This window comes from Pseudomyrmex gracilis, unplaced genomic scaffold (assembly GCF_002006095.1).
Source record: "Pseudomyrmex gracilis isolate BER0280 unplaced genomic scaffold, ASM200609v1 scaffold_225, whole genome shotgun sequence".
Classification (NCBI taxonomy): Eukaryota; Metazoa; Arthropoda; class Insecta; order Hymenoptera; family Formicidae; genus Pseudomyrmex; species Pseudomyrmex gracilis.
In genome coordinates this window covers 118,234-135,034 of record NW_018020809.1, presented here as the reverse complement: position 1 = coordinate 135,034, position 16,801 = coordinate 118,234, and the positions used below count along the sequence as shown (strand labels likewise).

The 16,801-nt window shown below is 41.0% G+C and overlaps 1 protein-coding gene across 2 annotated transcripts in view; it reads right to left on the bottom strand.

Annotated features, from left to right (window-relative positions):
• Positions 1-427: 427 nt before the first annotated feature.
• Positions 428-16,801, bottom strand: part of LOC109858798 — a 123,894-nt gene continuing 107,520 nt past the window's right edge. The window contains exons 1-3 of one of the 2 annotated variants that reach the window (XM_020436410.1): positions 6,402-6,485; positions 1,695-1,974; positions 428-1,131 (exon numbers count right to left, since the gene is read on the bottom strand). In XM_020436410.1, the coding sequence (XP_020291999.1) occupies positions 591-1,131; positions 1,695-1,974; positions 6,402-6,444 (864 nt within the window). In that variant the 5' untranslated portion in view covers positions 6,445-6,485 and the 3' untranslated portion in view covers positions 428-590. Of the gene's footprint in view, positions 1,132-1,694; positions 1,975-6,401; positions 6,486-16,801 lie in introns of those variants that run through there. The other variant, XM_020436409.1, reaches the window with a different exon arrangement.

The following is a 16,801-nucleotide window of genomic DNA, read 5'->3' as shown; positions in this document are numbered from 1 at the left end:
ATGATATTTTATAACTATGCGGGAGTTGGAAAATGATATCGATGGATAACGATAATGAGTATCTCGCTTGCTATATTTCCGCATCGTTTCGACGAATTTTGTCTAACTAATGCCAAAAGGAGAGAGAGACAAAACAATATAGGGTTTTTTACTTCGTGTTGCAAACACAAAGTGTAAACAAAACACGAAACGAAGACTCCCAACAGTCTTCGTCTTCGGTATAAAGTACAATCCGCGTGAGCCACTGTCGACACCACACAACCCGACCCCATATTATCACGCACTTTGATGACAACGCATTCTTTAGATGCGATTAATTCCAGCTTTTTTTTACGAGGAGACCTATTTTTCTGCGATTAATTGTACATGCGCACCGACATTTTTTTTTTTAACCGGGCGTTTTTTTCTTCCGTCCGCAAATGCACGAGACCGTGCTGCGGTTATTATAGCAGATTAGTTAGCAAATCAAGAATTTTCTGTAACTCGTCGCCGAACGATTCCGTTTTCCGCGGAGTCGTCGTCTACGTTGCCTCGTCGCCGTAGGCATCTTGTGACACCACCGTGGATCGCTCGGTACACGGCATCATCATCTAAGTCTCCAGACCGGGTACCAGACTGTGGAAGGTCTGTATATCGTGGATAGCACGACCGCAGCTTTGGTTGTTGTTGCGCTCGAATTTTGTAAGGTCGAAATGCTCGTCCAATGACTGTAGTTCCACCAATCGTTCCTCCAGCGTCCTCGAATCGGCAAATCTGGTGAAGTCGCAGAGCCGATCAGGATCGACCTCCATCATGTCGGTGACCGGTCGTGAAAGATTTGCGTCATCCAGATCCCCAGGAAATAGCACGGAGTGGCAACTTGTGTCATTGACGCCGTTGCTTGTCCCGGTGTTGGAGGTGGTGTTCGCGCTCACGGCGCTGTCCGATCGCACGTCACTCAAACGATCCTCCGGGAAGCTCAGGTGAAGAGTACCATGATGCGAGGCTGTCGGTTCCGAATGCATCTCGTCTATGTGCGAGAGCAAGCGTGGGGTCGGCGGTAGGATGTAGAAATCGCTGAACATGTCGTCCAGGTCGTCGTGCCTCTGCCTTTTCTGACTCGGCTCGTCGTTCCTTGTGTCATCAGCCAATCTGTATATAAAAAAAAAAAAAACAAAAAAACAAATTAACAATATAACGGATTTTTTTTCAATTATTACATTAGAATGTAAGTAGTAGAAATTTTTGTCGCAACATTTACGTCAAACACAAACTAATCGTTTTTACACGTTACCATCAATTTTATTCTAAAAAAAACAACAAACAAATATCAAAAGGACGTAACGACGAACATATTATTTTGCACAAATCACAAATCCAATAAAAACGCGAATACAAATGTTGAAAACAATATAAAAACAAAAAAAATTTGCATTTACTTACTAAACTTTATATATATATATATAGTATAAATCCAATTCGCATCATCTTAGATTTAACGACAATAGAACCGATCAAGTTTGAGCTTCCTTAATAAAAAACTTATTGCTTCCATCTGCATATCTGACACTATGTTACGTATCGTATATTCTAACAGCAGTTGCAAATCAAAACACGTTTTGCACGAATGGAAAAGAGAAATAAAGATTAAGCAGGACAAGCAAGCTCTTTTGTCTTTGATTAGCAGTTTGAGTGCTCGAAAATATTTCGCGCACCTTTTCCTCGAGGATGTGTCCTCGGTATCGTCCATGTATGCCGCGACAACCGGGAGCGCGTTGTAATTTCTCCTTTCATTTTCGCGCTGCAATCGTCGCACCGCGTTGTTTATAAGAACCGATCGGCACAGACTCGTCTCAGGATCCTCGATTTTCCTTAGCTTGCCGGCTGAGATCTTCAGTAGACGGCGACGTTCTTCGCGAGCACGGTACTTGGCAGAAATCATTGTGGGTCGACTTCTACGGATCACTAAGTCTTCCTCCAATCTCATTTTAGTGTCTGCAATCAGAAATAGGAACAAATATCGTCAGAATTGTTTGTCAATCGTTATTATTGAGATAAAAAAATTATATATATAAAATAAAACATATATATAACTTATATTTATATAAAATAAACCTTATATAATAATATAAAAGTCTATACGATAGAAGTAACGTGTGGAACAGCCTGTACTTGGACGAATGATTAAAACACCGACACAGAGTCGCACGCACTCAATATTAAATATTATTTATAACGCGCGACGCGCAATCTAATACAAGCTCGTGAATATTCCCGTACAAAATAGTATTCCATGCCAGTTTGTCAAAACAAAACATCAAATAGTTCACGGTGATCGACAATCAATCATTTGTGCTATTTATCATTTATTAATCAATGCGTAATTAAATTATAATTATTAATAAATCACGCTTGTTACTATATACGTATTTTTCTCCCGGATTGTCGCTTCTGTCTTTAAACGGAACGCAAGTATTGTCTAACGGTATACACAGAAAAACGAGTATATATAAATAAAAAACAGACGCGGAACGGTTGTTTAGCGGTAACTTCAGTGGCCGCGCGCGCACTTACGCACTCGCCGCGCCGTACGCACTCGCCGCCGATATATTAAATGGTAGGAGAGAGAGGAGGCCTCTTTTTCTTTTCCCCTGTCGTCATCGTCAACGCGACTGACCCAGTTTTACGACGGCGACGCTTCCGTCTTTCCGTCGGTTGCGGCGCAAATAAATCTCGCGACCGTCCCCCCTGCTTCTGTCCTCGGAAGGGGGCAAGAAGGGAGAGAAGAAATATACGCGCGTATGTGTACCGCTATCGCGCTTTACTGTCTTACAATCAAACAACGACGTGGTAGAGCATCGGAATATAGTTTTTCGCGAATCTCGTTTGCGCGCGATTCCGCAAATCGCGCTATAACGGTTCTCCGGAAATTGTCGCTTATTATATCGCGAAATTTCCCTCGTTCCGGAGAACCTTCGAATTGCAATTTCTGCGTTTTTTTCTCGCAAATATAAGTGGGAGGTTTTTTTTTATTTTTTTATTTATTTATTCTCTCGATCAATCCACAAAATCAAATTCCATCACATCTTATCCCCCCAAAAATAACATATCGCTCTTGTTTCTATTGAAAATGGACTTCTCCTCCATCGTGAAAGTGTGTCAATAGAAAGATTTTCGCGCACGTTGCCGCTTTTCCTTTCTTCTCTCTCTCTTTTTCTTTTGTGCCGCGTCGCTTTTTCTTCCGTCGAAAACTTCATCTTTCAATAAAAAAAAAAAAAAAAAGTGTTCTCTTTCTCTTTTCTCGCGAACGAAACGCTTTAAACCGTCATGGAAGTGACTTCCGATCGGTCACGAGATCATTTCCGGTTTTCGACGAGAGTATATACGTAATACCCGCGCGAAATGCCAACACTCGAAACCGCGCCCGATTCTCGCTTAATATCCAATCTCCGATCGATCCCGCGCTCTCGCGTGAAAATTGTTAATTCGCCGGTTCCTACACGAGATTGGTCGATAGCCACGGTCATCTATTTTCTTGCGGAAGGTCCTTTGCCTAATCGATCGCGCGCGCGCACACACCGCGCGCCTTTCAAGGAAGTCAATTAAAACGCACGTAGAGTTAACGATTTTATTTTGAAAGTTTTACCACACACATACGATGGTAAAACACCCTCGCCATATTTCCATTGCAATACCATGTGAGTAGCATTGATTAATTTTTTACGGTTTTTTAAATCACCTTCAACCCTCGCATTTATTTATAAGTGTTACAGGAAGTCTCTCGGTTTCTGTTAAAGAGCACGAAACCGAGAGTACGCATATATAAATTATTTCCAGACATAATGATCGTCAGAGAGTCACGCAAAAAATCATCGTTGTCGAAAAAAACAAAAATTCATCACATCGCCAGAAGATGTCGCGCGTATTTCCTTGCGCGCTTCCAAAGATGGCTGTCGCGCGAAGCTCCAGCCGTGGTCGAAAGAATTCGAATACGACACTTGTTGCTACTATACCGATATCGTGCGTGTCGCAGAAAAAAATCGATCAAATTTCACAGCTTTTGCCGCCAAATTCCGCTCTTTTTAAAAGAACAATATACTTCGCGACGGCAATTATTTTTTGTCCTTTCAATACGAGAGAAACAACGACAAGCTTCCAGGTATGAAACATTTCACATCTCGTCACTCCCTACGTATAATTACTTAAGTGTCACATATGGGATTTTCGGTTTATTGCATAGTGACACTCAGAAAGTCATGTTCTTTGTGGTCACCAAGTATTAAAAAAAAAATATTCATAAGTATGGTAAAAATTTAAAACCGAAAGATCCCTTAACTATGGGGAAACTATATGACGCTTTAAACTTTTAAACCGCTCTCCTCTAAAATTTGCGTTTTGGAGTTACGGGATTATACGTAGGGAGTGACGATCTATAATAAATAATTTTGCATTTGTTACAAACGTTATGGCTGTCGCAATTAGAGAAAAAATTTTGATTTAAAATATCGAAGCGAAAGAAAACAACAACAAGAAAAAGTCAGCATTAAGAAGATTGATATACAATTAATCTCGACTCGATCGATCGAGAAATATAAATACAACGTGAAATAAATTTAAAACGACAGCAAGAATTGACGAGAGAGTGTGGAAAGAGAACGAAAATCGAAAGTTAAGCATAACGTATCGAGATACGTCCGAGTATTGTAAGATCCTGTTTGTGCGAAAGATGCGAGAACGAATCTGCAATACCGACGTAGCCGAAATCGGAGCAAGAGTCGAACGGGTGTAGATATATAGATAGGTAATGAGTACCTGAAATAAGATATTAGGATGAGGGCGTGCATGATGAAAATGATAGGTGCGTGCGAGAGAAGAAGAAGACTGAGAAGGGAGAGACATGATAGAACAGAGTTAGAGAAAAGACAGAGGAAAAGCGGAAAAGAAAGTGATAAATCACGAACGGGTGATATACTAAAGAGAGGCAAGCGTGTTTCGATTAATTTCTGTGTAAATCTGTTGTAGCAGCGGTCTGTGCCGCAAAGTAAATTTATATTTGTGTAACAAATGTGTGTGAGTGAAAAAAGAAACAACCATCCTGACTAAGATTCTTACAGTATTGTGTCCTCTCGTCATTGGAGGATTACTTAATTCGTCGACGCAGATAAAACAGAGCGAGAGCGAGTACGCAAAAAAGTAGAGAGAGAAAGAAATTGTTTCTTTTTTTCTGCGAGAGAGAGAGAGAGAGAGAGAGAGAGAGAGAGAGAGAGAAGAGGGGAAACAATCTTCTCTCAGATCAATAAAGAAGCATGTGCATTTTTTCTCGAACGAACACGATGTGCAAAGCAGCAATTGAGAGCGCCGGTTTAAAAAGCTCGAGTTCCGTAATCTAGAGAAAAGAAGTAAACGACACGCAACAACAGCGCAGCATAACGTGAAAGATTTTTTTGATAGCGGTGACGACCGACCGAAGAAAAAGAAGGGATGAAGAGTAAGAGAAGGGGGGTAGGTGGTGGACGCGCTTCGTACATCGAGAGAGGCGATTTTACGCTCGAGGTGCGCCTCGAGACTAACTTTCTCTCCGCGGGGGGGAGGGAAAAACCGCCATGGATACGGCGTTACCTAACCCGACCCTAAACTGACGCGCGGCGAAGTCCGCCTTGTGCAGTGTGTGTGGCTCTGACGACTCTCTCCCCCACCGATCTCCCCCCGACGACGGTTCTTTACCCTTTCCCTAAGCGACCATCGCCCTTCCCGATTTCTTCCTACCCTCCCGCCGTTTATTTACATATGCTAACACACATTGTCGTCGTCGTACGGCCGGTCTCGCATGCGCTCTTCTTCGTTCTGCTGTTTATAATCTCGCGAGAACGAAAATGTTTTAAGGTTTTTTAACGTTACAAAGGTATCGCGCGCCTTAACGTAGCGGGTAGATGTTGAAATTAAATTTAAGAGAGAGAGAGAGAGAGAGACAGAGTGTCACAGAACCATCTAGAATTTAACTCTCTGGCAAGTAAAATAATATAAAAATGTTCTCTCGATGAGAAAAGCAACATTTTTGTTTTCGGATATTGAAAACGAATTTTCTATTTGCAAAGAGTTAAAATTGTTTAACTAAACAATTTTATATTATATTTTATATTGTATTTTACTATGTAAAATACAATTCTGATTAGAGGAGAATCTGTTTATAGCGATGTGGTTGTCGATCAATTAACGCTACAATGAAACGCAAATACAAATTTTGAAGATATCGATTTTTACGAGAGCTCTTCGACATTCATATTTCTTTTACAAGAAAATCCATTTCTTGTTTGCAGAAACGTAACTTGTACGAGATATATAATTAAAACTGCTTAACATCAACAGTGAAAAAAAAAAATGCGGATCTTTAGCGAGATCTCATCGAGAGAAAGAATAATGACCTTGACCATCGTTGACAATTATCTGATCACTGACTGGTATCATAAGCCCTCATTTTCTGGCCGCTATTTAAATTTCCATTCGTACCATCCTAGTTGTCAGAAAATTGGAGTGATCATTGGTTTGATTGACAGGGCGTTTTTCCTTTCACATCCTAGATTTCATGAAAANAATTTCCATCTCATTATAAACATCCTTTTAAACAATAATTATCCGTTACAATTGATCTTNGATGTGATACGCAAACGTCTTAAAGGCTTATTTAACGGTACTGTGGGGTGTGAAGGTCGGCTGAGGCGTGTTCTTGAGGAGGGGAATGAAAATAATAAAAAATTTTTTGTCGTCCCTTATGTGCGAGAATTTGCGAATGGTGTGGCTAGTTTTGTTAGATCTAGATCAGATAGGAGGCTTGCCTTTGTTAGNGGAAACAAACTAACAAGATTCATTCATGTTCACAAAGATCCTTTGCCTTCTGTATCTAGATCTAATGTTGTCTATCANATAAAATGTAACGACTGTCCGGCTTCATACNTAGGACAAACAAAAAGACGACTCAATACACGCATCAATGAGCATAGGAGCCACATTCGTCGCAATACATCGCAACCATCTGTTATTACCGACCACAGACTANAAGAGAACCACGATTTTGATTGGAATAACGTTCGCATTTTAGATGAAGAGCACTCATATATGAAGCGTCTTGTCTCTGAGATGCTCTATATTAAGAAACAAACGGCTGGTCTTAATTTACAGAGTGATACGGAGTTACTTGATAACTCATATTTGCCTTTGGTTGAAAGTTTTAAAAAACTTTAATCTATAGGGTAAATTTTATAATATAATTTGTTGGGTTTAACAGTAGGTGTCTCTGTCTCTCTATCTTTTCTTGCTATTTATTTGTTGACTTTCCGTTTATTCTCAAGTCAACGCTGAGAGTAACAACACGTAGAAATTTATACTTGTGTCTACTATGTACGTGACACGTGTCTTTTGAATTGTAATAATTTTCGACTGTAAGTAATCTTGTTTTTCTTATATTCTGATCCTTTATACTAGAATTTTATATATATTATTAGTTTCAATATTGTTACAGTTTGTTATTATTTCTGAAGAGGATCCCAACCAGGGATCGAAACGTAAAATAAAGAAATTTTTTACTGAAAATATTTTACACACTNCTTACTGTGTCCCAGGCTCACATTGGCCGTTTTATTCCAAGTTTTTGTTTTATACATTGGAGCCTTCTACGTTTATTAGAAAGAATAATGTTGTCACGCGCTGGATATATTATGTCATTGTCGCGCGCACAGTCTTTGGCAATTAAACGAAGCTTAGAGCTGGGACTAAATTTAGAATCCCCTCCGTGTGCGCGCGCCATCTTAATATCGGGTCATCGAAAGAAGACAATAAACACAATAAACGACGTTGTCTATGCAAATCTTCAACAAAGAACGTTAATTCGATCAAGTATTGGAATAAACATTGCACACACAAAAAATATGAATTTTTTTTTTTCAATCCTGTCTCGCCACAATGCGCATGCATTAACGCGCATTAAAATTTCGCGCGCAAAAATCGAAATAAGTTTGTACTTCGCGGGGATGATCGAATATAGATTTAAAAACAATATTTCTTATACACACGTGCACGTATTATAGTATTACCTGTGCTATAAATAACCGCCCGGTCGTGCCACTTGCCAAAAGTTAATGGCGATTTAGTAACAATGTCGGGTTTAGTCACGACTGTTTGAAAGCGGCGGCAGCAACGGGCCGAACTAAAACCCTCCCCCCCGAAACCATCCGACCACAATACGAGCTTCGATCGCTGCACAACCGTAAACGATGTTTCTCGCTGCGAACATATTTGCGTTATTATATACCGGGTGATTGCGTCCAAATCCAGCAACAAGGAATTTTATTTGCATTTCCAAAGAATTTTTTTTTTCGATCGCAGCAACAATGCGCGATTCTTCAACTCTTTAGGAAAGTGCACGAAGCAAAAGTTTTGTCCCGTTATTTAATTAAATTGTCGAACTTGTCTCGAGAAATATGTTACTTTAATAAAACAAAAATTGCATTCGCGTCGATACAACAACAACGGTTCGACGAAACAACAATTCCAGATCTTTGGGCGTCAAATTATACATGTAATCATTGTGTGTTAACTTATTGAAGCAGCTGAAGAGAAAAGGCAATTCCGCTCCGAGAAAGCTCCTCGGGAATCCTCGATGCGCGGCCGGAGAACGGTGTGTCGTTCTACAAAAATTTTCGCTGTACTTTCGCAAAGCGCGCGCGCCGCAGTCCAATAGCTTGTATTAACGTACGCCCCGAGTAACTCGGATAATCGTATAACGGACATGGGTACGCGCAGTAACGGGGCGGTATATAGTAGCTCATAATTCGCGAACGTTATTCGAGCGTACGGTTCGTTCGGTCGGACGTTATAAGGCCATCGATATTTTGCCGAAACGAGAGACGTCCGGCGTCGGCGGCGGGCGGTGCCATATTGAACGAGAGAGAGGCTCGGGAAAGAGCGAGCGGGAGGGAAATTGAGAGGACGGAGAGAGAGAGAGAGAGAGAGAGATGTAGAAAGCGTTCTCTCCCGTACGGAGTGTACTATTACTCTACAGCGAGCGAACGAACAAACGGCCATGACGACGATGACGACGGCCCGTTGCCCCGATCCGTTCTTCGTCGGGGCCTTGGAAGGAATGCGGCGGATAAAAAGAAATCGCGTTCGTGAGCGTGAAGCCGCGCCGCTTTATAAATAAAATCCTCTCGCGTACGGTGAACTACCGACGAGAGAGAGAGAGAGAGAGAGAGCGCGACGTCGGGGTATATATCGTCGTCATCTTTCATCGCGCGAAAGAGACTTTTCTTTCGACTCGATTCCATTGACTCAAGTTAAATGGCGGAGAAATGGCAAACACTCGCTCCTTATTACTGTAATAAAATAAAATTTTATTTTTAAAACGAAACGTTTTTTTTTACTTTTGTTAAGCAATTATACTTGAGAATAAGGAACCCTATCTCGGATCTGCTGACGCGCAAAACGTCGCGCTTAAAGAAAATTATATATGCGAAATACGTCTTATTTTACGCACAAAGTAAGCAGATAGCGCGTCGTCAGGTGCTTTGTGTGTAAACATTTTGATGTTTGAACGCAAACAACAATTTATACGTCGATAATTCGTACTGTCCAAAGTGTTCGGGAATATCAGCAACTATATCCGGACCGAATGGACAATCGTATGCAAAACAGTTTTATTTTTTTATTTATAGATTATATAATTTTTCTATTTACAGATACACTGGAAATTTATCGACCCCCCCATAGATTGGGCGAAGTGTTTTAACGCGAAAACTCTGCTTGCTCTCTATTATTTTCTTTTAACAATCTCACATACACACACACACACACACAAGGATGTATTTTCTTCAGAGAGAAAGAGTATCCGTGGAATAGAAAACAAAAATCAAGTGTGTCTTTTTTAAGTGTCAGAAAAAATCTCACTTTCTTTTCAATCTTTTTAATTTTTCGCCTCGCGCCGCAATAAATATTTCGCGAAATATTTATTGTATACACATATAAATGAGCCATATACGCGCCCGGAATACGGGAGGCACGTTTGATGGAACTCGCTTTATTAACCACCACCGAAGTTCAATATCGTGTTTCAAATACGCCGTAAAAGCGACCGGATGCACACGTTCCAAACGAGGTCTCGCGGTTCTTCATAAAACTTTATCTCCCGTCATAAAGATCGATGTGCGGGTTATTCCTTCAGAATAAACGCGCGTATCGATTACTTTGTTTTCGAAGGAAAACGCGAGAAAGAGTTGGTTTTTTTTTTTATGCGGTCTGCAAGCCACGTCAACGCGCGACTTTTCTATTCAACACGAATACTCCGTCTCTCTTTTTCTCTCTCTCTCTCTCTCTCTCTATATATATATATATATTTTATATTCAAATATTATATATTTTGACAAGGAATTTGTTTAAAGAGAACTTCTTTGTTTTAAACAAGGTTTGCAATAAGGACGATTAAATATATAATTAAATATATAATTACTAAAATATATATAATAAAAATATAAATTACTCTAATAAAATATATAAATTATTAATAACCTTTACATATATTTACAATTTCGTGTTGCAAATGATATGAGTATTTTTTTTCTTTTAATCAGGAAACTGTGTGAAAGGTTCGTCAACTTTTTATGGTTTCGATGACTCAATTGAAGCGCAAAAAAATTAGTCGCTTCGAAAATAACCACGCGTATCATTAAATGCAGATACAGAAGAGAAGGGAGTGAATGACCCTGACGTTGAGCGGACGCATTCGTTTGCGTAGCAAATCTCTTCTCGCTCGCGCGGGCGCAAAGGGTTAAATTGATGATTTAATTAAAAGACGCACCGCGCGATCTTCTCCCTCCTTTCCTTTCTCTCTCTCTCTCTCTCTCTCTCTCTCCTTCTCTGTATTTACACGTATATATCTTGTTTATTTTATAACATGCATGTTTCGGAAGCATTGAGTAAAGAATACAAGTACGTACACATGTGTGCATAAAGTTTTTCTTAAAAATAAAATTTTACACACACGTACGAGAAGAAACATGTAAAAATTCTAGCGAGTCTCAAGAGAACGCGAAATCTAGGTTGATTGTAGACGAGAATTCCAGTGAGTGAGTTTCTTAATTACACGCGAAGAGACTTTCACTGGTGACCGGACGATAAAAAAAGAAACAAAATCTTTTCAACAACGTGCCGCAACGACGTGTATCGTCGCGGATACGTCGTCTATCGCATTTTTTTTTTTGCGTGGGAACGTATATAAGACCCGACTTTTCCGGATAAATAAAAATGTACGTTCACGGTCGGGAGCATCGAAAGATGCAGAGCTGACGCGCTCGGGGGACTCGGAGATGAGATACTCTTCTCTCCGTTCTATGGTCGCGTGCGCGAGGAAGCCTTTTTTCTTGCGTGGGAACGCGAGCAATCGATATTATCGGCCGTTCTGATAAGAATTTGGTTGTTCTGGCGTGTTGGCAGAAGAAGCTCTTGAACGGAAACGAATGGCGTGTGTCTCTCGCCACGAGAGAAATGAACGAGAAAAAATCGTAATCGCGCGAAACCGATATCGCGCGTCCTATCCTATATGGAAACACCAACTTCGTCGTTGGTTATCGCGTCGCTTTTTTTTTTTCCGAAATTCTCGACGAATCGTCGGGATTCTCGCCAATGTCGCACAAGCGGAATACAATTGCGTCTAATCGAGATTTCCGAAATTTCTTCGGCTTTCGATTGAAAGTTTTTTTTCTTTTGGCTCGGTTCCACGCTCGTGCGATCGGCACGTCGCGTCGCTTTGTTGAGGAAACGGCAGAGTCGTCGTCGTTGTAGTTGTCGTCGTCGTCGTTTGTGGATTCCGCTATTTTCTCGATTTAGAGAGCGGTACGTATTCTCTCGTTGAGATTGTGGCGGAGTTGTGCACGGCTAAATAGGCCGTGACCATTCGGACGACTTTCTCTCGCGATCGCAACGCGAGCGAAGACATTTGACAGAAAAAAATCTTTTATTTCGAAAAAAGAAGGAATTGCGAGATTCGCGAGTAAAAATTATGTTCGATGAACACAATTAACATATATTCTCGCGTTATAATTGCCGAAGGTTGCGAGAGCGCAACGCGAGGATAGACAAAAGATTGTTATTTCGCAAAAATAAATTAAATCGGTTAAAAACCCGATTGTTTTCGCGTATGTTTTGTCCGTAATACGCGTGGTGTTGTGACAACATTTGCGCGATAACAAAGTTATTCCTGTTTTGGCACGATAAATAAATGAACAACAGATAAAAATGAGCGCGCGCATTTATTCAGGACAAGTCGCACACGACTTTTTCCCGCGCGCGATCAAGCGCAATATTATTTCGAGTTCGCTTCCTGTCCGCTTTTTCCCGGAATTTTCTCGTTAACTATATATATGTCGAGAAGAGAAAAGGAGGACGCGCGTAGTTTCTCCCCGCTCCTTCGAGATTATTTCAACATCCATCATTTTCGGACAATTTGCCGCGCGTGACGCTACTTCTCGTCAGCCAAATGGTTAAAGCACTATAGATAGGGTAGAGAGATAGAGGAAAACGCGCGCGAGTCATCCGCGAAAAGTGTCAAAAAAACGCACCCGTGATATTGCCACTTTAGTCTTGCGAAGTATCAAAAATTGACTCGATGATAAAAGCGATTACAAAAGTTCCGTGACGTACTGTCGGTGATGAAGCATTTCAATGAAGTGTATTTTTGCGGTTAACGAAGTATGGTTTTTCGTTGCGACAACTCATCACAAGCATTTTTAGTAAAAAAAAAAAAATAAATAAATAAATTTACTACAATTATACTCTAAATAGCTTGTATAAAATTGTTAAATATCGAAGAAAATTTTCTTGCATGAATTATATAGCCGCGGATTCAAAGAACGAAAGAAATCAGCGTAACAACTTTATCAGCTTCATCTTTGTTCAATACACACATATACGCATATGTATATATATATATATATATATATATGTAAGAACGTACGAACACAAAAGAAAGTTGTTTGCGGGCGCAAATTTGCTCGCGCAATATTCCGACTTCAAGTTGCAATACTTGAAGGTGCGTTACCGATAAATGTCCGCGTCTTCCGTCCGCGTTTATCGTCCCGGAACGTGCGGAAACAAAAAAAACTATACAAAATCGAGAGGCGTTACAGTTCTCTCGTCAGCTACGCTTTCGCCGTTATCGTAAAAATAACGGAGATCGCGCAACAGGTTAGAGAAATTAACGAAGGCGGAACCTCCCTTCCTCCCCGCGTGAATCCGCACGATGCGGAATGTGCGTGCACGTAGCTGTTGCGTCGTCGGGAGCGCAGGTTCGGTAACATTGAGAACGCGTGAAAGGAGGATCGCGCCGTCGTCGTCGTCGTCGTCGTCGTTGTCCTGCTCGCAACACTTTCTCCGCGTGTCACACTCCGCCATTATTCGCGAATAATTTACACAATGCGGAATATAATCCGCCGACTTGCATTTCGTAAGAATCAATTCTAAGAACACGTGCGTGAAATAAAGCAGCTTGCTCTTTGTATCTCAAATTCAAATCAACAAATTCGCATATAAATAATTAAATGTTTTTGTTTGTTTGTTTTTTTTTTTTTTTTTAATTCTGTTTCTTTTGACACAAAATGTATCTGACGAACGTAGAAAAGCTGAGTTGAAAAAAAGGGGAGAAGACATGATTGGGCAATTTTTATTACAGTCTTCAATTATAATCAACACATAGTCGTAGAAGGGGAAATATATGGTGGCTCAATGTTTGAATGATGCATCTGAAAAGCTCCGAGATCCGCAATGCATGAATATGCAACAAAAACGCGAAATCATCCATATTTATTTCGGAACGAGGAAAGAGCGCGCGATAGTCGGAGAATTATTGCTGCTTTTAAAACCTCTTAATTGATTAATTGCGAGTGATATATATCGCGCGATTATTTAGCAAATTGAAAGCTCGTACCGCGAAATGTAGAAGAAGTATATATATTTTTGGTATATAAAACACTTTTCTTATACAAATTTTATAACATAATTGCACGCGAATTAATATTTTTTTATACTTTAATTATATAAATATATGATATACGCTTAAAATTTTAGAAATCCGTAAAAACTAATCACGAACGTTTACGAAGAACCAATGCGATTGCTCTTTCAACGCGCATTTTATACATTACGTCAGAAACGAATTCTGTTTTTGATTTTCCGATTATATGTACGCGATATCACGTATTAGCGCGTAATAAACCGATAAAATAACAGACGCGTATTTGGGGATCCTTGACCAGTCGAATATCTCCGGAACAGTTTTGCTCGCGACCTTTCGAGCACGAGCGCGCGTGCTACGCAGCGCGCGACGGCCTCGAATTTCGCGGCGGCATATTAAGAATCATACGTTTACTTTGTGTTGCCCGCAGCCTACCGCGCGCGCCATAAAGCCACATCAATACACGGCAATCACGCTAAGAGCAGATGTTATCCCCACTCGTCGACGTGGTGCGTCTTCTCCTCCCGACTAGAGCAACCGGAGATCGGCTCGGGTAGTGGGGACGAATCGGCTCGTATCGTCGATACTCGGTTCTCCCCACCAGTTTCCCTGTTCCTCCACCACTTCTCGCTTCGCGCGCCGCCGCCGCTCTCGTGCGCTTGTACGTGTCGCGCGTAGCGATAGGATTTCAGCCAATACTTGCTCGTGGCCATCGAGCGAGCAGGCTCTTCTTTCTTCGTTGCGTTCTTATCGTAAATATTTCCGTAACCTTCGTTATATACCACAAAGCGAATATATTGTCTGGTATACATGTATGGTAACTTCCTCTCTCACATTTTTTACGTGTCCGACGTTACAAAGATATTTTTCTCAAGATTCTCTTTCTAAACAATTTAATAAAATAATATGTAAAAAGTTGTTACTACTATCAGCGAGAGAAAAAATTCGCCTAATATTTGTCTTGAAGGGTTTTTACTAAACATTAGAGATTAGTACTAGAATCTTTTGAGTGTAATGTCAAATATTTTTTATCAAACGAGTATCTCACATTGCACTTAATTGCGGAGACTAGTCAGATCATAAATTATATCACCTCGTGCGTGAGATAATAATTACTAAGTCCTGCACAATTTATCTGCGCATTACTTACTCGACCACTTTTTTCTCTCAATGTTGTCACTCTTACATCATCGTTGTTATGATCATTGCATTGAAACTGCGCGGGGTGATACACACGCAAATGTATTACGCGTGCGATTACTTTACATCCAAAACACATGTAGCGACAACTGATTATATATCTGAAACCCGCACGCTTAAAAGCGCGGCGCTTCGGCTACAGAGAGAACTCGTACAAAGGTAATCACCTCCGTTGCTCTCGTGCCGCTCGCGCGTCACCGTGTGTCGAAATGCGACACGACATGGAACAGGAAGGAGGGAAGAGAAAGAGCCGGAGAAGCCGGAGAGTATATATCGACGATGAAGGGTAAGACGCGCGCGCTTGTGGCAGTTAGCGGCAGTGGATAGGCAGGCAGGCAGGCAAGGCAGGCTCTCGTGACGTCACGCATTTCACCAGCTGGTCGAGAGACGCCGACGTCGCTCGCCGCCTTGTTGCCATGCCCGGGCGGCTTCCTATGGCGATAGAAAACAGAGGAAACGCATGTACAAAGAGAAAGTGTCAAATTTTTGGAAGACTTCTTAAGCCGCAGGTACAAGACCTCGACGATTCTTTTGTATTACCGCCAATGGGTTTACAAAAGATGTGCTCTTACACAGATTTTATCAAAGTATAAAGGAAAGAGATGTTGAACGGAGACAACTCTCTAAAAAATTCTTTCGGTTTCACCAAGAATCTTGTAGATTTTTTTGTAGAGAGATATACGACGAAGTATCTATTTTTTTTCTTATCTGTGTTCTATAATTTGTGTTTATTTATTCGCACAATTTTAATGAACGCAACTTTAACCATAACAACAAAAGTTGTAGCTTGTTCTCTAGTGCTGTAATCGGTTTGACGGTCGTTTCCCGCAGGAGCATTGTAAATTAGCAATACACACCAACTTGCGTATACACATATAGTCCGCCAGACTACTTGATCTTCCTTACAAAGGTCTGAGGTCAATAATATGGAAAACCGATCATAGAGACTTGAATATTGGGTCGTGTACGAAACGTACATACTACCCGGTCCCGTACCCAGCGCGAAGTTGTAATTCTCAGTAAGGGACTCAAGAAGCACCCAAACCCGCAACACACACGGAAGCTCATGAGTAGCTTCTTATAGACCTGTATTAACTTTCACGGAGTTAGCTAACTCTGGTTAGTAACTCCGTCTCTTTCCAGGTCACAGTCGAGCGACTATAGATAACGCAGGTTGAGAAATAAAGCTCGGTTGATCACCAGCGACAAGTATGATACTTATTGATATTGGAATTTCAGATTGTTTTAGATCGGGAGAGGGAGAAGAGGCAAAGAGAAAATGTTTGCGCGCGTGTGTGTGTGCTTAGACTCTATTTTCAACTTCACCCTAACTAAAGTAAACATAAAAGTGCTTGATATGTAGAACGAACACGTTAAAGATTTTTTTTTTGTATTTTTAGTATCTTGACGCCTAGTTCTCTCCTTGACACTATAGCTTTCACGTTGAAATAGAATTGAATCGCTCAATTTAGAAGGGGCTGTGCACGGGGCTTCGGGAGACGCGCGAGGGTTGGCTGGACCGGGGGGTATTGAACTCTCGGCTCTTTCGTTTGTGTGTCGGACGACTGCTCTTACCGTCAAGCCACGCACAGCCTGTGTGTTGTACACACCGATACTCTCTCGCAC